The 23544-nt window shown below is 46.7% G+C and overlaps 1 protein-coding gene across 1 annotated transcript in view; it reads left to right on the top strand.

The window, feature by feature from the left end:
- The first annotated feature begins 13231 nt into the window (after positions 1–13231).
- LOC101905699 (small integral membrane protein 2) overlaps positions 13232–23544 on the top strand; it is an 85886-nt gene continuing 75573 nt past the window's right edge. Inside the window, 2 exon segments of the mRNA XM_015473783.3 lie at positions 13232–13320; positions 18935–18976. Coding sequence (XP_015329269.2) covers positions 13232–13320; positions 18935–18976 — 131 coding nt within the window.

The raw sequence follows: 23544 nt of genomic DNA, 5'->3' as shown, positions 1-23544 counted from the left end.
ATTCCCTGCACATCCCCTGGCCCCTTTGTTGTGGTTTCGTTCCCTTTGGATTTTGTTTGCTTGTTTGAGTAAAGAATGAGCGCTCACAATAATGGGCCAGAAATTTTAGATAGAGGAGTGGTGGGGGCCTGCCTTGATCTGAGTCTATGCACTGTATATGATGAATTGTGTGTGAATTTTGGATATGCCAGTCATAGAATCAGCTGTTCACTTAGGCCTCTCTGAGCATCAGGCTTCACAGATGGCTCAGTGGTAAAGAATCCTCTTGCCAATGCAGGAGATGCAGGTTCGGTCCCTGGGTAAGGAAGATCCCTTGGAGTAGGAAATGACAACCCACTCCAGTAATTCTTGCCTGGAAACCCCCATGGACAGAGGAGCCTGGCAGGCTACAGTCCATAGGGTTGCAAAGAGTCGGAGTCCTGACTTTGTGATTAACAAATTTAAACATAACTCAGCAGGGTTTAGGGATTAAGTGTGGCATATCAGGAGGGCAGGGGTATGCCCATATTCTAGAAACATAACGGCCTGAACACTGGAAGGGACATTAGAGGTTTCCCAGGCTACTTCTCACAGATGAAGAAAAAAAAGAAAGAAAGAAAGTGAAATCGCTGATGAGACTCTAATTCTGCACCCAATTCCAATGAGTGGGATTTTTTTTCCCCCCACGCCAAGCAGTTCTCAGACACCATCTGGGTGTTGTACAATTCAACTCAGTCCTGGCACTATCGACCAGGAGAAAGCATCAGATTCCACAGCTGAAGGACTCAGTCTTACAAAACTGCTCCCTCCTGCCCCACCTCAGTTGCCAGTCACAAGGCTGGGCTGTCAGCAGTGTTTTGATCAGCCAGCTATATATTGAAGGTTCCAATGGCCCCCTTCTTAGGTTCGATTGAAGTTCTAGAGCAAGTCACAGAACTCAGAAAAATGTTTACTTATAGATCACTGGTTTATTATAAAAGGATATAATTCAGGAATAACCACATGGAAGAAGTGCTTGGGATGAGGTATGTGGAAGCTTTCACGTTCTCTCTGAACACCCTACTCTCTCTAAATCTCTACCTGTTCACCAGCCTCAGAGCTCTTTGAGCCCCATGCTTTTGAGTTTTTATGGAGGCTTCATTACATAGGCATAATTGATAAAAAACACTCATCACTGGGGATTGAATTTAATTGTCAGCCCCTCTTTCCTCTCTGGAGCTCTGGGGGTGGGGCTGAAAGTTCCAACCTATTAATCACGTGGTTGGTTCCCCTGGCAACCAGTTTCCCTTCCTTAGGTGACCCAGGGGCTTTCCAAAAGTCACCTCATTAACACGACAAAAGACAACTCCAATGGCTCTCTTTCCTTAGGAAATTCTCAGGGCTTTTAGCAACTCTGTGCCAGAAATGGGACACAGTAATATATTTCATCTTACGAATCACAACATCACAGAGACTCAGAGAGGTGAACTGACTGAACTAAAGCCACACAGCCAGTACAGAGAGCAGGCAGACTTTTCTCTGTCTCTCACTGCCCAGCATTTTGGCTTCTTTCTGCTGGCTGTCATTTATGAGCCAGAAAAGTGATCTGAAGGAGGCGGGAGGGCACGGTGGTGAGAAGCACAACTCTGCAGGTGGGTGAGACCCAAGTGTAAATTCTGCTTCAGTTATAAGTAAAGTGACTGCACCTTCAAGCGGCACATTCAAGGCAGAAACAAGGAAGAACGGCAGGGTCATGCTGGCCAACACGGTCCCTTCTGCTCAGGATAGGAAAACTGATCCTGGTAGACATCCAGGAGTCTTCGCTGAGCTGCGACCTCTATGGTGAGGATGCGCAGTGCAACAGGGCTCTCTAGGGTCTGTCTGCAGTGTCTGCCTCAGGCCCCGCCTGGATTTCCAGGGGGAGGGGCACAGGACACAGTCTCTGACTCAACTTCCCGTTTAACCCAGGGAAGTGGGTTTCCTACTCCTTGTTTTTAAGAACTGGCTAGGGACGGTGGAGCCTGATGGGCTGCCGTTTATGGGGTCGCACAGAATCGGACACGACTGAAGCAACTCAGCAGCAGCAGCAGCAGCAGAATTGATTCAGGTCTTCCCTGGTGGCTCAGTGGTAAAGAATCCACCTGCCAAGGCAGGAAACACAGGTTCGATCCCTGGATCAGGAAGATCCCCTGGAGAAGGAAATGGCAACCCATTCCAGTGTTCTTGCCTGGGAAGTCCCATGGACACAGGAGCCTGGTGGGCTACAGTGTCCATGGGGTTGCAAAGAGTCATCGTGGCAGAACCACGTTCCTGCCTGTGGATGCTGCCTGTGTGTCCCCTTAGTTGACCCAGATGTAGATCTCACAGACTTTCTTTTCTTTCCATCAACCTTCCTGGGCTCCAGGTGTGTGCACTGTACTCTGAAGCGAGCTTCCAGTTCACTGACATCAAAGCCCAGGAAAATTCCATGGGAGAAAGCAAACTCGTTGCACCATTGTTTCTACAGCAGTTCGGTCAGAATGCCTTCTTTTCATGGCATTTTCCCCTTGGGGCGGGGGCAGGGGCAGGCTGAGTCTGTTTTCTAAAGACCTGTCCGTGCATTGTTTGCAAGATGCTGGCTTCCCAGAGCAGGGTGGGGGTTTAATAAATGACTTAAAAAAAAAGGCAGAGAGGACCATCAAGAACCAGGAGCCAACCCTTCAAATATCAGGAGAACTTATGTGAAAGTTAGAACTGGAAGCAGAACAACGTCTTTCAGTTAATTAGTGTTTAAAAAGGCATTTTCCTCTCAGACCTTTCACTTTCTCATGTGAAAAATGTTCTTACTGTTATCTTGGTGGAAGGAATGAGTTTTAATGTGAAAGGTGTCACTTCCTGTATTGTCGGTGGCACTTTGATGATAAAAAAATACTTGAGGACTTTGCTGACAGTCCAATGGTTAGGATTCCACACTTCCAACACAGGAGGTGTGGGTTCAGTCCCTGGTCTGGGAGCTGAGATTCCGAGCGCTGTGTGCCGTGAACAAACAAACACACACACACAGATACATACACATGTGTGTGTGTGGTCACCAAATCACTTCAGTGGTCTCCATCGCTTTGCAACTCTGAGCTGTAGCCCGCCAGGCTCCTCTGCCCAGGGGATTCTGCAGGCAAGAAGACTGGAGTGGGTTGCCACGGCGTCCTCCAGGGGATCTTCCTGACTCAGGGATTGAACCCAGGTCGCTTATGTCTCCTGCTTTGGCAGGTGGGTTCTTTACCACTAGCGCCATCTGGGAAGCCCATATACATATGTATGTGTATACATACCTATATATATGCTTCCCTGGTGGCGGCTCAGTGGTAAAGAAACTGCCCACCAACGCAGGAGTCATGGGTTTGATCCCTGGGTTGGGAAGATCCCCTAGAGAAGGGAATGGTACCCACTCCAGTATTCTTGCCTGGGAAAGTCCATGGACAAAGACGTCTGGAGGGCTACAATCTATGGGACAGCAATAGAGTCGGACATGACTCTGTGACTAAACAGCAACTATATATAAATACAAAACACTTGCACATGTAGCTCAAAACATTTTCCCGTAACTTATGTTATCTCTCTCCGCCATCTGCCTGCTTAGCAGGATTCTTTGCAGACTGCGTGTGCTACATTTCTGAGGTTGCCTTGGAGAAAGAAACTCTAGGACCTTGAGCCATAAATAAGGGCGCTGAATGTTTTTTTCCTTTTCTGCTGGGGGATCTAGGGCTGAAACATGCCTGTGTATTTACTATGGCTCAGTTTCCTTATGGGAAGAGCAGAATTGTTATTTCAGTTCCATGGATTCCTCTATGCCCTGAAGACTTACTGAAGGGCAATTTTCAGCCAGCTTGGGTTGGAAACACTGCTGGGTTACCAAGTCTTCAGGAAGCCAAGCTGTGATTTTGGAAGGTACAGAGATCAGGTTGGGCACTGAGGGAATCTCACTCCTGGCAGAATATAGAAAATGCCTTTCTAGGAGAAGAATGGAGAGAAGCCACCCATGTCAGGCCACTCTCACTGATGGTTCAGGTGACATAATAGCTCCACCAGCTCGTCACTTAAGGCTCTGATAGTGCTTAAGGCTCAGCTGCTATTGTCTTGGGTTTTGTCTTTTGGTGTGGTTCAGGACAGAAGGATGGTGGGGTCAAGGGCTGGGAGAAAGTCAAGTACTTTCACCTCTGCTCAAGTTTCTTCCCTCTGAGCTGTAATACAAGATCCCTTCTCAGAAGAATCAGAAGTGGAAGCCATGGTTCATGTTTGATAGCTCATCAACCTACAGTAGGGAGCAGAGCGTGACATGGAAAAATCACGCAGGGCCACAAGGAGAGTGGGAAAAATCCACTCCAGGTCTTCATCACCATGTGTGAAAAGTCGAATAGATTTCTACCAAATGGCTTCACAGGATCTTCTAGAAGGGTAAGTTAAACAGCTGCTTCATCTAAATAATGAAAAGTGAAAGCTGCTCAGTCATGTCCGACTCTTTGCAACCCCTTGGACTACACAGTCCATGGAAATCTCTAGGCCAGAATACTGGAGTGGGTAGCCTTTCCCTTCTTCAGGATATCTTCCCAACCTAAGGATCAAACCCAGGTCTCCCACACTGCAGGCAGATTCTTTACCAGCTGAGCCACCAGGGCAGTCCTAGAAGCCTATCCCTTCTCCAGGGGATCTTCCCGACCCAGGAATTGAACCAGGGGCTCCTGCATTGCAGGCGGTCTTTACCAACTGGGCTATCAGGGAAGCCCTCATCTAAGCAGTGCCCACAGATATTTTGTCAGTGGGTAATGGGAAACAGATCTGCCTGAAGTTCTTTTAAAAGGAAGCAGTCACCACACCCCAATTTCATTTTATAAGCGAAGAAACTGAACTCAGAGTTTACATAGCAGAACAGGAGCGGAGAGAACCATTTAGCTGGAGTCAAGTCTTGACCATTGCCCCCTGACAGTCTCTTGCCTCTGAGGCTGCAGGTGAGGGGGATGTTGAGAGCGGGTGATACGCCAGGTGGACCATCTCACTGACGAGTTACTGAGTAGCTGAGGCCAGACCATCAGAGCACAGGATAGATCAACCACTGCCCTCCTGTCTTTCCAGAAGAATTCCTCCCCGTTGTGTTCCAGTCATGGAGAACCTTTCTCCAAACATGGCATTTGCTTGGCTGTTTTTTGCACCTTTGCATATTCACTCGGTCTAGAATCCCTTCCTTGTTTTCTCTTCTGGGCAAGTCCCTCTTCATTCTTCAAGCCCCTTCCTTGTGGTCACCTCTTTTCAGATGCCCCAGCACGTTACCCGTTCAGCTCTAATCACCCTGAATGCTGTCCATACCTGGACAGACACCTCCCTCTCTCCCTGTCCTGTGCGCAAAACTTTCATTTCTGCAGACGATACCTCGACAATGCTTGGCATTTAAGATATGGTTTTTAATTGATTAATTATTAGATCGGTCTCGCCGTTCTCCAAGCTGGAAATGCACCAGCAGCGTAACAAGTCCCACAGAAAACTGTATTAACTCACTCCAGTTACAACGGAACTCTGGGAGCCCACAGAGACAAACCCCACCACCAGGCATGTGCGGAAGGCGTGCAGAGCGCCAGCATTTTGCATGCAGATTCTACTCATCACTATCAATGTGGGTCAGACCTTTTCTACCCACCATCTCATTTAATCTTCACATCAGCACTACAAAGTAGGTGTTAAAATCCTTCCTTGATATTTGAGGAAACTGGGGCAAAGAGAGGTTACCCGGGTGGCTCAAGGTCACAGGACTCCACAAAGTGGAAACGTCAGATTTGGGCCTTGGCTGAAAGCTAAAGGTGATGCTCTGGACCACTGAGCTGTATTTACTGCCCTTTAACACATCCATCCCGGGATGCATTCAAGGGTATAATGATGGCAGTGGGTGGAGAGGGCTGGGAAGAGATGGCTCAGCCTGAACTGAGCATTGTTTTCACCTCCAGGCTTAGAGTAAGATTCCTCAGTGGATCAAGCCTGAGGACTGGACTGGGGCTCAGGTCATCTACTTGGAAACCAGGACATCTTCAGTGTCTGCAATAAGAGGTGTCAGTTAAAAAAAAAATTATTATTCTTTTTATTCAGATGTTGGTGTACAATATTATATGTTTCAGGTGTACAACTTAGTGATTCACAACTTTAATAGGTTACACTCCATTTATAAAGTATTAGCTGTACTGCACAATGTATCTTTGTAGTTTGTTTATTTTTTGCATTAAAAAATTTTTTTAATTGGTGTATAATTGCTTTACTGGCTTCACAGGTGGCTCAGTGATGAAGAACCCGCCTGCGAATGCAGGAAACATAGGAGATGTGGGTTCGATCGCTGGGATGGGGAGATCCCTTGGAGGAGGAAATGGCAACCCACTCCAGTATCCTTGCCTGGAAAACCCCGTGGACAGAGGAGCCTGGTGGGCTACATTCCATGGAGTCACAAGAGTCAGACACGACTGAGCAGGCACACATGGATGAAATTGCTTTACAATGTTGTGTTAGTTTCTGCTAACCCAGTGTGAGGGGTTTCACACACGCACACGCACACGCACACGAGCATGTCTCCCCCTGAAGACCCCACAGCAGAGACTCCAGAGTCTGTCCCAGGCAGTACCAAGGGGAGAGGTCCTGTGTGGGGCCTGGAGACAGACAGCACAGTCATCGCCACGGCAACACTAGTAAGAACAAGCCCCAGGGAGCAAATACTCCCTCCTGCCCTGTGTTTGCTCAGAGTTCTGGGCAGGAATTGGAGGCAGGAGGGGACAGGCTTTCAGCTGCCCTGCACTAGCCCTGGGCAATGGCCCGAGTCCGGGATTTCTCTGGGTTTGGCAGTCCTGGAGGGTTTTGCTCCTTGCTGCAGAATCATGAGCTGCCAGGAAGCCCCAGAAAACGCTCGAGAACAAAGACAATAAACATGCTCTGAACCCTTTTACCAGCTGGCTCCATCCCAAACCAAAATGAGAAATGAATTGCTGGTGTGTGTGTGTGTGTGTGTGTGTGTGTGTGTGGTCTCAAACTGGTGGGAAAGAAAAGCCCTGTTTTTTCAGATGGGAATATTCAGTTTGGACCACCGAAAGGTATGGTCAAGTGAATGTGTGCTGTGCTTAGTCTCAGTCGTGTCCGACTCTTTGTAACCCCGTGGACGGTCAGCCTGCCAGGCTCGTCTGTCCACGAGGATTCTCCAGGCAAGAATACTGGAATGAGTTGCCATTCCCGACTCCAGGGGATCTTCCCAACCCAGGGATCAAACCCAGGTCAAATTTCCATAAATTTGTCTCCCTGAAAAGCTGACCTAATCAGCTGCACAATCTCAGCACTTTAAGTTTTCTCAGGTACTAACATTCCTGGGGGAAAGGCATAGTGTTTATTTAGCTTGAGCCTGTGTTTCCTGAACAGGGAAGATCATCATCGTCATTATCACGCTCATCTCCCTGCCATCATCGTCATCCTCTGTTAAGCACAGTTTATAAACAGGCCATCTCCTGAAAGCGTACAAACATCATCTATCACTTTTATAACCACACTGCCAGGTTGCTACCCTTGACCCCATTTTACAGAGGACATAACTGATGCTTAGACTGCCTACGTAGTTTTCTCAAGAGCACACTGCTGGTATTTCAGTCTTTCAGACTCCAAAATCCATTTCTGCTGTACTCTCTGTGCTCAAATATTTATTCTTACTAATACAATGTCACAAGCCAGATCGACATTCAGCAGTGGGGTATGGGAATGGCTATTTTCTCACTGTATTAGGTTTTTATAGAGAAGTCTGGGTGGGTGGACTGTTACTCCAGCCAGCCAAGGCAGGAGCCAGAGCCTGTATTCTGTTTCTGGTTCTCAATTGCATTTTCTGTTTTTCTCTTTGATGAAGTAAATATGGTGCCACTTGCCTTTAAACCTATTTTGTAAGACTTGATGTATTCATGTCCATGTTGTGGTTTTGTTGCTAAGTTGTATCCGACTCTTTGAGACCCCATAGGCTGTAGCCCGCCAGGCTCCTCTGTCCATGGGATTTCTCAGGCACGAATACTGGACTGGGCTGCCATTTCTTCCTCAGGGGATCTTCCTGACCCAGGAATCGAACCTTCATCTCCTGCTTTGGCAGGGGGATTCCTCACCACTGTGCCAGCTAGGAAGCCCAATGGGAATAAAACCAAAGCACCCTGGGCATATCTGACCTTTATACAAAAAGAATCAAGCCAAAAGTCCTTTCAGGACTTTTTTGATAGCATCATTTGACTGAGATAATTATAAGATGTGAAAAAAAAATGAAAGTCGCTCAGTCATGTCTGACTTGTTGCGACTCCATGGACTATACAATCCATGGAATTCTCCAGGCCAGAATACGGGGGTGGGTAGCCTTTCCCTTCTCCAGGGGATCTTTCCAACCCAAGGATCGATCCCAGGTCTCTCGCATTGCAGGTGGATTCTTTACCAGCTGAGCCATAAGTCTGTGAAATTGCTGAATATCTGATAGTCCTCTGTGAGAACATAGGAAGAGAACCATTAACAGAAAGACCTATGCTCAAAAATATTTAACATTAATCAGCATTGTTTTTAAGAGGTTCACATGATGAAACCAACGGTTCTCACAACAATTCTATATTTTTTTCCAGGATGAGGAGAAGCCAAGTAACTCACCCAAACTCATTCACAAACATTTATTTGTTCAATAGCTATTTACTGGCTCTGAAGTCTGGTCACTGCTCTAGGTGCCTGCAGTGCAGCAGTGAACGGATCCACTGCAGATGCCGGTGCCCATGGAGCTGGCATTTGAGGCAGGGGGCAACTCCCAAACTACAAATCTCATATTTAACAGGACTCCTCACTTCCTGAAGCCCCAGTCGTGAAAATTCACACCTCTAGATTGGTAGCTAGATCTTTGCCATGGAGGTTTGTCGTCGTGAACTGGTTTTACACTGTGAGTTCCAGAGTAACAGATATTGAAGTCTCTCATTTGAGTGGGAAGGGTGTATGAGAAATATTGACACTTTTTAAAGATTATAATGGACTTCCCTGGTGGTACAGTGGATGAGAATCCACCTGCCAGTGCAGGGGACACCGGTTCAATTCCTGGCCTGGGAAGATCCCACATGCCACAGAGCAACTAAGCCCATGCACCATAACTGCTGAGCCCAAGTGCTGCAGCTACCGGAGCCTGCACTCGAGAGCCCGTGCTCCGCACCAAGAGCAGCCACCTCAATGAGAAGACAGCTCATTGAAAAGCCCCTACTCTTCACAACTAGAGGGGGCCTGCGCACAGCAACAAGGACCCAGCACAACCAAAAAACATTAAATAAATAAATTTTTAAAAGATTATGGAACTCTTGGTTCCTTGCTATATAATTAAGATTCTTTGCACAAAAACTTCATTATAATCAGAGCGGTAGAGGGGAACTCAGAGGGAGTGAAAGTCTGAAGCCGAGCTCTCAGCGTGGACGCCCTGGTTTGGTCTCATGCACACTGCAGCCTGCGTCTCTGGACCTGTGTTGATCTGATCTGAGCTGTGTCCAGCAGAGCATGAGAACCACGTGAGCATCTCCTCTAGGCGTGTGGAGGCCACGCTCACTTTGATGTTGGCTCCCCATGCTTCTTGCAATCATAGCGAAAAAGGGGTTCCTGACCACAGGGGTCCCTTTCCTCTCCTATGCCTGGTTCTTCAAAAAACTGGCTTATTTAAGTGCTTGTCAAATGATGAGTGGATAAGTGAAAAGATCCCAAGTCCAAGAGTCATGATAGCCAGTTGGGGGTCTTAGAAGCTTACCCCAGGGTTCTGTGTCCTGGGCCTCCATAACAAGAAGGCAAGTTCCCTCAAACTTAGGCAGCTGAAGATGGTTTCTCTTCCAGGAATCTGCATCAGTCAATATGGATAACCTCTAACCTACACTGTTCTTCTGCCTCATAGTGAACCCTATGGAAAACCCCAATGACATCACCCCTGACTTTCTGCAGAGTGCTAAGGGGCTGAAGGTTCTTTGTCAGGAAAGAGCAGGTTTTTATTAGTAGTAGCACTACTATTATCTATCAATTATCGCATACTCAGAATATGTCAGGCATTGTGCTAAGTGCTTTATAGATTCTATTTCTACCACTTCTTGCAACAACTATGATTTGGCCCTGTTTATTTTCCTCACATCATAAACAAGAAAACCAAGGCTCAGAAAGGTTGATTAACTTAAAGAGGCTCACCAGCTAATAAATGCTGGAGGCACACCTGTGTGTGTGTGTGTGTGTGTTTGTGCAGATGTGTGTAGGTGTTGACTTCTTAGTGTAAAAGCATCTCTTTTTCCTTTTATTTGTCTCAATTCTGCAGGAAGGTCTGTCTGTCCTCCAGAGGCTATGAGACTCTGGCAAAGATCCATAGCTGAAAACAAAGCCCCTTCCTGTCCAACCTGCTGTCTATGTCTGTTCGGGCCGCTATGAAAAAATATTACAGACTGGGTGGCTTACAAACAGCAAATGTTTGTGGCCCTTGGTTCTGGAGGCTGGCCATCTGAGACGAGAGTGCCAGCACGGCAGGTTCTAGTGCGGGCTGCCTTCCCGGTCGCAGACTTCTCATTGCATCCTCAAGTGGTGGATGGGGCTCAGGAGTGCGGGGGTCTCTTCTACAAAAGCGCTAATCCTACTCATGAGGGCTCTACCCTCGTGCCCCAAGCACCTCGCCAAAACCCGCCTCCAAATACCATCATCCTTGGGATTGAGGATTTCAACACATGAATTTGGGGGCACGGACAAATTCAGACCATAGCCCTTGCCTAAGCCAAGTCAAGGTGTGAGAGTAACTAGATGCTTTAATCAAAGGAAGGGCAAAATGAAGGGCAAGCCAGAGTCCTAACTAGCTGACCTCTACCAGTGCTAAGCACCTCAGTGGTCAGCGGCATTGGCAATCTGTACATAAGAACTGAAAATGATTCCCAGGGGAAGGTTGGGGTTGTTAAAACTTCCAAAAACTTTCATGACCATTAGTTCAAGTTGTTAAAATGCCTTTCCACAAATAAGCCATTTTTACTCAACTCTTCAGTCTCAACATTGTAACCATGTTTAATTCAGAGAATATTCAGTCTTATATGAGTCTTTGATTTCAAACAAATTTGTCTTGCTTTCTGTTAAAACTAACAAAGCTGCTATTGATGGAAATCAAGGACATTAAAACCCAGAGCATGTCTATTGGCCTGGGGAAATCAATCAGATGATGACTATTTTGAGAAACAGGCTCCGTGTTGGGTCACATTGGCCAGTCTCCTTAAGGCATACCCAGGATCTCATGACAAACCACATACACTCCTTGTGTAGACTCTTCTGCACAACTCACACGAACAAACTTGTCTCTGCTGTGGGACTTCCTTCCCCAGACTATGAGTATGCTGTGCTGTTTCACAGAAGAAACAAAAGCCAAAGAATTTTTGAAAATTACTTATTTTGGCTGTGCTGGGCTTTTGTTTGCTGCTTGTGAGATGTCTCTAGTTGTGGTGAGCCTGGGCTACTCATCCTTGCGATGGGCAGGCTTCTCGTGGCAGTAGCTTCTCTTGTTTCAGAGCATAGGCTTCAGAGCGCAGGCTCAGTAGCTGTGGAACATGGGCTTAGTTGCTGCGTGACATGTGAGATCTTCTGGGATCAGGGATTGAACCCACGTCCCTTGCACTGGCAGGCATATTCTTACCCACTGGACCACCAGGGAAGTCCGAAGCCAAAGTATTGATGTGCGTGTCATAGGCTAGTGGCTGAGGCACCTCGGTAAAGAGCAGCCAATAAACTCAGGAATGCCAATCATGCGGTGTATTGTTGGGCATGGGCCCAAGGCCGCATGCCAGCCTGCGTGCCACTCACAATACTTGCGTCCAGCTTCACTGGTGAGGACCTCCAGGCCTACCTACTAACTGGAATTATGATGCGCGTTTTACCTGGATTTCAGCAGTCTGCTCTTTACTCCTGTTGTTGGGTGTGCAAGGCAATTGCTGTTGCCTTATGTTCACCTTACGCTCTTAGGTTGCCTGGTGTTCACTGGTGGCTCAGATGGTAAAGAATCCACCTGCAATGTGGAAGACCTGGGTTTGATCCCTGGTTTGGGAAGATTCCCCTGGAGGAGGGTATGCAACCTACTTTAGTATTCTTGCCTGAAGAATCCTCATGGATAGAAGAGTCTGGTGGGCTACAGTCCATGGGGTTGCAAAGAGTTGGACACGACTGAGTAACTAAGCACACACACATATATGTTCAGCTTACCATCATTCCCCTGAGCCGAGTGCAAGGCCCACGGTCAAATGATAAATGGATAAGTGAAAAGATCCCAAGGCCAAGAGTCACGATAGCTAACTGTGGGTCTCAGCAGCCTCTGCAGGTCTGAGTTTGACTGCTTGAGAGCTTGCCTTCTCATTTTACAGGTGAGAACAGGGAGGCCCAGAAACCTTGAGCACCTGGCCAAGGTCCTAGCTACCCATCCTTCTAAGGATCCTAGAATCCAGCCATCATGACTCTTGGTCTTGGGATCTGGAAGAGCACTCAAGCCAGTTCTTTGAGGAACTGATTTGGAAACAAAACGGGGGTCTTGTCCTGGGGAGACTGTGGTCTCTGTAAACCTGATTGCAAGAAGTGCTGAGTCCTAATGTCAAAGGCAGAGAGATGTCCAAAAGCTTAGAGAGAGCGTCCCCACGGTTCCCACCCGCCACTGAATGCACCTCACACCAAATGAGCACAAATCATGATTCACTTAATAAAACCACCGGAAAGCAAGGTCAGAGTGATTGGGACAAGTGCCTTCCTATCCTTTCTGAGAGGCGAACCAAAGAGTGGCCCCGAGGGACAACGTGGGACTCAGGGCTGGGCCTCACCCCCTCCCCACCCCAGCACCGCCTGGGATGAATCACACAACAGAGAACAACGGGGCTATTTCTTAAGACTCATTTGTCAAGTTGACGTCCGTGCGCAGCGTTGTTTAGGGCTTTCTAAAGACACTTCTTTCCCTCTCTGCTGCAGGAAGCACCTGCGTGGCTGTCAAGCTGTGGGTTAGCTCAATGGCACTTTGATATCCCTCAAGGCCATCAATTACACTTCTGTCCCTATGGCCATGGACTTTGGCTGATACAAAGATAGGAAGGCTTCGAGGGGATGATGAAGAGGAAGAAGATGGTGAAATCCCCACCCTGGGGTCTGGGGCCAGACACTGTCTGGAGGTGGGCTCCTTGCTGATCCCTGTGGGGAATCCTCCAGACAAGGACAGTCTGAGTCCGAGGTTGGCTGGACTTGGAATTGAACGGCGATGCTCCCACGAGGGCAAGTCTCCCTCCTTGTCAACTACTTAGAGAAAAAGCAGGCCCATCAGATGAGTGAGACTCGAGCAAAATTCAGGTAACTGACTCCAGGGAGAGGGAAATCAGAGAAGCATCAGAGGAGAAAAATATAAATAATTAGAAGACTCGGTGAATGGACCTCTGAAAGCAGTTAGGGGAATTAGAATTGTTGAGTCTAGGGAAGGCAAGGGTGAACCAAGAACCAGCTTTGATTACAGGGAGAATAATTGTACAGAGATTAGTGGTCATTTCTGCTGAAAATATGATGTGGGTTAGTGAGGCTTAAATTGCTGCCTGAGAATTTTGTGCAGAGTGTGCTGGCCTGTCTGGGCTATTGCACTGTACTTATTCATGAGGTGGTGGGGCTCCTTCTGTGGAGATATGCATGAATGAAAATGACATCCTCCCAGCTGGAATGGTTTAGGGAAAGTCCTGATGCCACATGGGTCTCCTCCCTTCAGGTCTCACAGCCCAACAGCCCAGCTTGGCCCGTCTGTCTGGATCAGTTTGGCAGACTCTTAGTTGGTTTCCAGACATTCCATCTCTACCTCCTCCAACCCATTTTACATATTGAGGTCCTACTTATGTTCCTTAAATTCATCTTGGGTTATAGCAGGATCCTGCTCAAAAAAATGTTAATGGTTCATTCATTCAGCAAATACTGAGTACCTATTGTGTTGAGCCTGACACTGTACTAAGCTTTGTGCGTACTGGGTGCTCAGTCACTCAGTTGTGTCTGATTCTTTGTGATCTCGTGGACTGTAGCCCACCAGGTTCCTCTGTCCATGGGATTTCCCAGGCAAGCATACTGGAGTCGGTTGTTGTATCCTTCTTCAGGGCATCTTCCCAACCCAGGGATGGAACCTGCATCTCCTGCATTGGCAGGCAGATTCTTTACCACTGAGCCACCACACAGTGTGGTACAAAGTGCAACAGTGCTTCAGGGATATCAGTCTTCATGTCCTTGTCCTGGAGTTTTTCAAGGCCCCCACGATCAGTGTGTGTGTGTGTTTCAAATTATTTATCTGGCTGCCTTGGGTCTTAGCTGCGGCACGTGAAATCTTCATTGTGCCATGAGGATCTTTTGTTGTGGCTCGAGGGCTTCTCTAGTTATGGTACTCAGGCTTAGTTGCTCCACAGTATGTAGGATCTTAGTTCCCCAACCAGGAATTGAACCCACGTCCCCTGCATTGCAAGGTGGATTCTCAACCCCTGGACCACAGGGACGTCCCCCCACTGCCTGGTTTTGACATGTCTTTCTGACTTTACACCCACTGTTAAACCTTCCCTCTTTACTATCCTGGTCTATTCACCATGCCCTGCCCACTCTGGGCCTTGCCTTGTGCCATTACTGAGGCATGGAGTATCTTTAGCCAAAGCCCATCTCTCCTTTGATTTACTGTAAGTCACAAGGTGAAGTCATAGCAAAGTCAAATCTGTTCTCCTTGTCCACCAAACTATCCTGACTCTAGACAGTCCAGCAATTGGAATCCTAAAGAATCTACCATTTCAGGACACATATGAAAGGACTGGGAAATGCGTTAGTTTCTTATTATAGCTGTAACAAAGAAGCAGGCATTTAAGGGTATGTGTGCTCAGTTGATCAATCATGTCCAGCTCTTTGCAATCCCATGGACTGCAGCCCGCCAGGCTCCACTGTCCATGGGATTTCCCAGGCAAGAATACTGGGGCAGATTGCCATTTCCTACTCCAGGGAATCTTCCCAACTCAGGGATTGAAACCATGTCTTCTGTATCTCTTGCACTAACAGGCAGATTCTTTATCACTGAGCCACCTGGGAAGCCCTTAGGAGCTTAGACAACACAAATTTATTGTCTTACAGTTCTATAGCTCGGAAGTCTGAGGTGGATCTAATGGGTTAAAATCCAAGAGTTTGCATAACTTCATTCCTTTCTGGAGGCTTCAAAAGAGAATCTGTTTTCTTGCCTTTTCAAGTTTCTACAGGCTCCCTGCATTCCCTGGCTCATGGCCCCTTTCATCCATCTTTTAAGCCAGTGATGGAGTGTTGAGTCCTTCTCGCATTACATCACTCCAGCCTCCTCTCCTGCCTCCCTCTTCTACTATTAAGGACCCCTGTGGTGGGGGCTTCCCTAGTGGTCCAGTGGTTAAAATCTGCCTTGCAGTGCTGAGGAGGTAGGTTTGATCCCTGGTCAAGGAACTAAGATCCCACATGCCACAGGGCAGTTAAGCCCTCAAACTGCAACTTCTGAGCCTGAGTCCCACAATGAAAGATCCTATATGAAGCAAAGAAGATCCTGCGTGCCATGACTAAGACCTGATGCAGTCAATTTTTTTTTTTTTAATAAAAATTCCCTTGTGTTTACAGTGGGCCCACTGGGATGCTCTTCCTATCATAAGGTCAGTTTAATAGCAAACGTAATAGCCAAGTAAAGCCAAGATATTCACACATTCCAGGAAGGGGGCAGAGAAATGAGAATGAAGCCCAAATGTCTTGTTTTCTTCATTTCTCTAATTCTCTGTGACCAGAAAAAATTAAATTTGAAGATATCCTAGATTAGGCTTCTCTTCTGAGCCATGAGCTGGTTAATTTGATCAAGGCATAAAGGAAAGGAAAACACCAAAATTTACGAAAAAGAAGCCTCCAAATTTGGCTAAAATGGTATGAAGACCAAGGGAAGACCTTTCCAGTTTCTAAGGGCCTGAGAATTTCCAGGCTTCAAGGGTGTGGGCTTAATTTACTAGTTGTTGTTCCGTCACTCATTTCTCTTTGTGACCCCATGGACTGCAACACTCCAGGCTTCCCTTTCCTTCACTATCTCCCAGAGTTGCTCAAAATCATGTCCACTGAGTTGATGATGGACCATCTGATCCTCTGTCATCCCCTTCTCCTTCCCTCACTGTTTCCCAGCACCAGAGTCTTTTCCAATGAGTCAGTTTTTCCCATCAGATGGCCAAAGTATTGCAGGTAGCTTACATGAGACATTTAGATGGGATCCCTACTTGAAGGCTTGTCTGTCATTAAAGTCAGTAAGTAAGAGTGAGGGAAGAGAGGGAATGTCCTGGACAATTAAAGGATGGAATCAGCCAATTATGGGCTGCTTTCATAGGCTCCTGGCCTCTCAGAGTTGAAACAAAGGGCCTTAAGAGGCTTTGTCTGACCTCACAGCTCATGTAAAGTCCTCTGCAAGACAGTTGATCACCCGCCATCACCCTACTTTGTGGAGCTCTGACCAAGAGATAGAAAATCGTCTAGATTCCCTTAGGTATTCTCCACTGCTCCGACTCCTTGATTTCCTGTGAATCCCCAATTTTATTTCTAATGAATTCTTGGTGTTGGTGGGAAATGCAACATTCCACATAAAAGTAAATTAAGTAAATTAAGCCCACACCCTTGAAGCCTGGAAATTCTCAGGCCCTTAAAAACTGGAAAGGTCTTCCCTTGGTCTTCATACCATTTTAGCCAAATTTGGAGGCATCTTTTTTGTAAATTTTGGCGTTTTCCTTTCCTTTATGCCTTGATCAAATTACCCAGATCATGGCTCAGAAGAGAAGCCTAATCTAGGATATCTTCAAATTTAATTTTTTCTGGTCACAGAGAATCAGGGGGAATGTTTCCCCCTGATCTTTTCTCTGGCAGATGCTAGGGTGTTGACTGCTGATCTGTGTTCACATGGAGAGTCTAAGACCTCCCTGTACCACGTGTAGTATTTAACCTGCATTGTGGGACTTTGGGGCTTCCCTGGTGGCTCAGAGGGTAGAGCGTCTGCCTGCAATGTGGGAGACCTGGGTTCGATCACTGAAGAAGGGAAGATACCCTGGAGAAGGAAATGGCTACCCACTCCAGTATTCTTGCCTGGAGGAGGAGGAGCCCCTCCTTGACAGAGGAGCCTGGTGGGCTACAGTCCATGGGGTCACAAAGAGTCAGACACGACTAAGTGACTAACACACACACACACACACACACACACACACACACTCTCCTCTTCCATCTCTTTTGGTAACAGACCATGTCTCCTGGTCATCTGGGATACATGACCCAGGAGAGCCAATCCCATACCTCACTTGCTTAGTCACTGTGGCTGGCCCAATCAGCATCATCTCTCGGGGACTGTGTTCCAGTCCACGCAGGGAAGGGGAGGAAGCGACTGTTGGCTCAGATCCTGGGCTTGTGAGCAGATGAGCTTTGCCTATAGCCACTCCCCCACCACATGGAGAAGCTGGTCTGGGAAAATGGCATCGGGCAGGAGTGAAAACAAGAGAGAATGATTATACTGAGGGTATTTTCAAGCCCCTCAATCCAACCATCTTTCTTTATGGTTTGGTTGTATGAACAAATAAATTTCTTTTGTAGGCTTAAACTGGCTCAAGATGTATTTCTTCCATCTGTAACCCATACAGTCTCAATAATTTAGGACCTTCCTCAGTTTCCTGTTTCCTGAAAAGTGAACTAAAGATTGGAAAGGATTCCTATCAGAGTCCAACTTGTCCATGATGATTTGGAGAAGAATCAGTAGAAAGAAAGAGTGGAAAAAGCATGCAGGTGAGACACAAAGGTTCTTGTGTGAAGTGCAGCAGGGTGGAATCTGTGCATGGCTCATGCGGTTCCTTTTTGATCCCTTTGGAGCTCAACTTGCTTAAAACAAATCATGGCCCCGAACTCATAGATTCAAGCCAACTCCAGTTTCCCAAAGGGAGTATTTTTCTACTCTGTGGATACGGTACTATTTGTTTGGGGGTAAACCAGAGCTTTAGAGAGATTCATTCTTAAGCCCAAAGGGAAGGGGAGGGAAGTGAAAGAACAGTCTAGAAGAAGTAAAGAAACATGACTCCACCACCAAGATGCTGACTATCTCCTGTGAGTGTTAGTCTCTGCTAGTTTCAACTTGTCATTCCAAAGCACCAAGCAGACACCTTATTCGTGACGATAGACGCTAAGAGTTAGGTGTGTCTAGCAGGAGAAAGATGCACACCCAGGTAGGAATGACAGACGGCAAAGTGGACGGTGACTCATAACAGCTGCTAAGGAGAGAAGAGGGATGAATGGGCCCATGTTTAAACTAGACGCTAAGTTAAAACACATGGAAAAAATGGTTTAAATATTCGCTTAAAGCATGCAACAGCCTATACAAAGACTGTGGCGTCTCCCTCAGAGGGAGGCTACTGAGGATAGTTTAGACTGCCTCATGACTGCGTCTCAGGCTTGATTACAGGTCTACAGCTCAGCTGTCACATCTGCTTTCAGTACCACTGTGGGGGTGGGCAATTTGTCCGATGGATCCTTCATCAAAATCTGTCTGAGGCTTTTGCGTACTTTTTTCCTGGCAGAGGTAGTTTTTCATGTTTATTTTGTCAAGAAGAGATTTATATATATATACACACACACACAAGCATATATATATATATATATATATATATATATATATATATATAATTTTTTGCAGTAAACAGTTGAACAAGATGTACACAATGTTGTCCAAACTCCTTAAGTGCTTTCAGATTCAGATATAGTGTTTATTTATGAAGCTTTCAGAAAGTCCGAATGGATCCGAAAGGTCAGAAGACACCTGAACTTTTGACTCTGGCCTTGAGCTCACACGCCGTTCTGTGCATTGTTTTGCCTTTAACCTGGGAAAACGAGGGCCCATTCTTTGGCCATATCCTGCTCTGACAGGGCCCTTCCCCTCCTGCAGACTGCGCAACCGCCACACGCCCCGGGACACCATGCCGGCATTGTGAGCAGACTAATCGCCACATACCACTCGGTTTTCCTTCCTGGACTGCATCACAGGCCCGGAGCCCTGCGGTTCCCACATTGTTTCTGTCATCATCCCAAGAAGCATAACTCTTGAGGCTGCGTCTGAGCGGGACAGCCTGTCTCAGCACGAGCTTGGACTCTTATGTAAGTGGCTGTGGGGAGAACTGGCAGTAAACAAACATTTTTCCAGCCATTGTTTTCTTTGCTGTCTTGAAATTTTTTTTTTCCCCCCTCTGGGGCCACTGCAGCTCTTCTGCCCCCAGGATAGCAGATTCCCAGCTTAGAAATGCCTTGCGCGGCATTTCCAGATTCTAAAATCAGAACGGAGTGAACCACAGTGTGCAAAGAAATGCCTGAGCATGGGAACATGTAGATGGCTTTGTCTGCAAGGGTATTTGAAGCAGCGTGTCAGCAAGCTTGTCCACTCAGCTGTGCTGCTGATAGCTGTTTGGTAAGTTACATGGTCCTTCAGGACCGCAGATGGGTAAGCCAGAAGGTGACAGAACTCACTTGGGAATGGAGAAATGATTTTGTGGCTACTAAGTCTTGTCTTCTGGAGTCAAAGGCAGACTCTCTGCCTGAACAGATTTCAAACATATGAGAAAAATAGGACTATTTGTAGACACCATTTTCCCTTGAACCACTCCATCTGAGCAAATCAAAAGAAGGACAGTTTCCAATACTGCCTTAAAACACCCTGCCTCTAACTCTGGCTCCTGAATTTTGTGGAAATCCCACCCAAGTGAGCAGTTTCTGGGGTAGGGACACTCAGATTCCTGCTTCACCAGGGAGCAGCCCTGGGCTTCCTGTGATTGATAGGACGTCAACTGTGAGGCTACCTGGCTTCCACTGCTTGTCTGAAGTAGTCATTTCCTCCCCCTAATCCCTCCGTCCTCCCAACCCCCACCTTAGTAGTCTCCATTGGGAGGCCCCAGCTAAAAGGAGTGAGACCGCATTTTCCCAGCAGGGACCAGCTGCTCTCGCGGCCCTCCCTGTGCCGAAAGCCAGGCTGATTTCTCTGTCTCTCTGAGTAATGCAAATCATTGCACAATGAATTATCAAATGCATTTGTTATTTATCAGCGGGGGGCAGGGGTGATGGCTTCCCAGGTGGCCCAGTGGTAAAGGATCCGTCTGCTAATGCAGGAGATGGAAGAGACGCAGGTTCAGTCCCTGCATCGGGAGGATTCCCTGGAGAAGGAAATGGCAATCCACTCCAGTATTCTTGCCTGGAAAATCCCAGGGTAGAGAAGCCTGGTGGGCTACAGTCCATGGGGTCGCAAAGAATCCGACATGGCTGAGCAACTAACACAGAGAGTGGTGGCAGCATGGATTGGAAGCACACCAGAGTCTCTTTGAGTTTTCCTTGAGGGTTCTGAGACCCCTGAGAGAGAAACTGCGTATACCCTGGACATACCACTGCACTCTTGAGAAACCTCCACTCTGCTCATTGTCAAGGCCGGACCTGAGTCTGTATGCATCGTACCCTGCTCACCCTTTTCTCCACAACATCCACAGAACAAGGATAGGGTTACTTGGGATGGAAGAGGCCATGGAAAGCCACTTGACTCATCCTTGGTCACATAGACATAAGATCAGCTACATAATTTTAATTTTGCAGGGCCCAGTGCAAACTAAAATGTAGAGTCCCATTTTAAAAAAATTATTAAGAACTTCAAGATGGTAAGTCAAGAGTTAAGACCCACGCAACTACACAAGTCACACACCCATGGAGCCTGATTTGAAATCTTTAGTTTTCTGAGTGGAGTGGCTGAAAGAGGTAAGTCATTGGAACCCGGTGTAAGGAAGTGTATGACAAAGAAGTGTCAGCTGGCTGCTTCTAGTCGGGTGCTCAGAGTGGGGAAGGCCTCCTGGGGGCACGGGGTGAATAGCAGGCACCATTCTCAGTACTTCCATATATGAAGTCATTTCATAGACACGCTGCTGCTGCTAAGTCGCTTCAGTCGTGTCCGACTCTGTGGGACCCCATAGACAACAGCCCACGAGGCTCCCCCGTCCCTGGGATTCTCCAGGCAAGAACACTAGAGTGGGTTTCCATTTCCTTCTCCAATGCATAGACATACATACATGTAATTTACGTTTATACATCTTGAAGCCTCACAGCAGCCATACCGAGCAGGTACTGTTATTGTCCTCTGCTTTACAGATGAGGAAACCGAGGTGCAACAGAATTTAAGAAAACACTGAGAGTTCACTCCTCAGCTTTCTGATACAGAACCTCTGTTTTTCTTTTTTCAGTAGATATTCATCTTTTATTTATTTAAAAAAATTTATTGGACTATAATAGCTTTACAATGCTGTGTTAGTTTCTGCTGTACAACAAAGTGGATCTGCTGTATGTACACATATATCCCCTTCCTCGTGAGCCTCCCTCCCACCCCAACCCCGTCCCTCCCCTCTAGGTCACCACAGAGCACCAGCTGAGTTCCCTGGGCTACACAGCAGCCCCCACTCGCTATCCATTTTACATATGATAGGGTATCTATGTCAATGTTACTCGACCTCTGTTTCCAAGTCTACCTGGACCTTAGCAGACACAGAAGGACTGAATCATGCTGAACTCGTGGATAATTGATTTCTATGCTGAAAAGCACATTTATTCTTCCATGATGACAGACACTATCATTCCAGTAATTGAAATATTCAGTTCCATAATTCAGGGCACCCCTTTGGGTACTGAGGTTCCTGGGGTGACTGAAGTCAGAAGGCTTCTCAGTGAGCACAGAGTCAAAACAAAGCTAATGGCAAAATCTCAGGGGAGATGTTGACCAGACTAACGCAAAATCCGGGAAACCATCCTCCTTGTGCTTAACTCACTTCTTCCGGGTGGGTAGAGTGCCCTCATTTGCTGGCACAGAATCTCTGTCCCACCACGCCTGGTGTCACCTCCACCACCTCATGCCAGCTGAGGTGGGTTTTCCCCTTCTTTGTTGCTTTCAGGTCTGGGATTTGACCCCAAACATCACGATCCGAGAAGTAGGCCATTTACAGACCAGTTCTGAGGATGCTCAATCCACAGAAGTCCTGTTTATTTCTACCAGCTTCCATTTCCAAGGACAAACTGAATTTGGCCATCTATACGCTGCCTAAACTTTGCATTTAAGGAGCTCTGAAGAGAAGCAGAATATTAACGTTAAAATGAGATTGTATCGGTTGCATAATGAATGTAGGATAAAGATGCCAGGCTGGCTCCCTGGAGGTAAATCAACCCCCTAAAAGCTGCTACCTGAGTGGCACTGAGTAATTAAACTGCAAACTGCACTGGAACAGGTTTCAAGTGGGACTGAGGAAGTAGTCGTAAACTAAATGACTTCTGCATCATCAGGGGATTAGTTTTTGTTTTGTTTTGCTTTGTTTTGTTTGTAAACCTCCACTTGAAAGCTGTCTTCTCTCTGCCAAAAGTTAGGGTGGTTCAGAGAACTCATCTCCTGATGTACAGAGAAACTGCCGGAGGCGATTCTGAAGGGCATCTTCTGGGAGCCAGTTTCGAAGAGCATGATTGGATTATAAAGATGATGATAGCTAACATTAAAAATATTCTTACTATATACATGCAAGAACTGTGCTAACTGAATAAAAGTAACTATTTTCTAACAACCTTATGAGAGTATTCTCTTTTTACTGAGAAAAAATGAATTTTGGATCAGCAATTGTAAAAGAGAGAAAGGTGATGATTCTTAAACTGTGAACTAAAAGCATTAAGAACTGGCTAGTGAGAACCTACTGTATACCACAGGGATACAGTGGAGGGAACTAAACTCGATGCTCTGTGGTGATCTAGATAGGGAAGGAAACCCACAAAAGAAGGAATATGTGTATATGGACAGCCGATTCACTTTTCTGTACAGCAGAAACGAACACGACATTGTAGAGCAACTCTAATATATATATGCATATATATACATGTATGTATAATTTTGAAAAATAAAACAAGAATTAGCTGCAATTGGAAACTTGTCTGAGGTGGAAGGATGGTTCCAGGTAGATCAGTGTGGGCTGGATATTGGTGAAGTACATGGGAAAGGACCAGAGACCAAAATAATGAAGTGATGAAGATGAGAGAGGGTCCTGAAAGGATTAGGACAGAAAAAGAATCAGAGCAGGTATGTCTTTGGGTTAGATCCACCTGGAAAAAATTTTCCTGAGATGCCTTACTGTGTGTGTGTGTGTGTGTGTGTGTGTGTGTGCACGCTTAGTTACTCAGATGTGTCTGACTCTTTGCCACCCCATGGACTGTAGCTCCCCAGGCTCCTCTGTCCATAGAATTCTCCAGGCAAGAATACTGGAGTGGGTTGCCATTTCCTTCTTCAGAGGATCTTCCTGACCCAGGGATGGAACAGGGTCTCCTGCATTAAAGGCATATCCTTTACCATCTGAGCCACCAGGGAGGCCCCAAGATGCCTTACTGAGAAGCGTTCAGAAAGACCAGCAGAACTACCTGCTCTCTAGTTAGGTATGAATATTAATTGTAACCAATTATATATATGTTCATTCACACTCAAGTCAACTGAGTATAGATCGGTAG

The sequence above is a fragment of the Bos taurus genome, chromosome 12, assembly GCF_002263795.3.
Source record: "Bos taurus isolate L1 Dominette 01449 registration number 42190680 breed Hereford chromosome 12, ARS-UCD2.0, whole genome shotgun sequence".
Taxonomy (NCBI): Eukaryota; Metazoa; Chordata; class Mammalia; order Artiodactyla; family Bovidae; genus Bos; species Bos taurus.
This window is presented reverse-complemented; position numbering and strand designations above follow the sequence as displayed.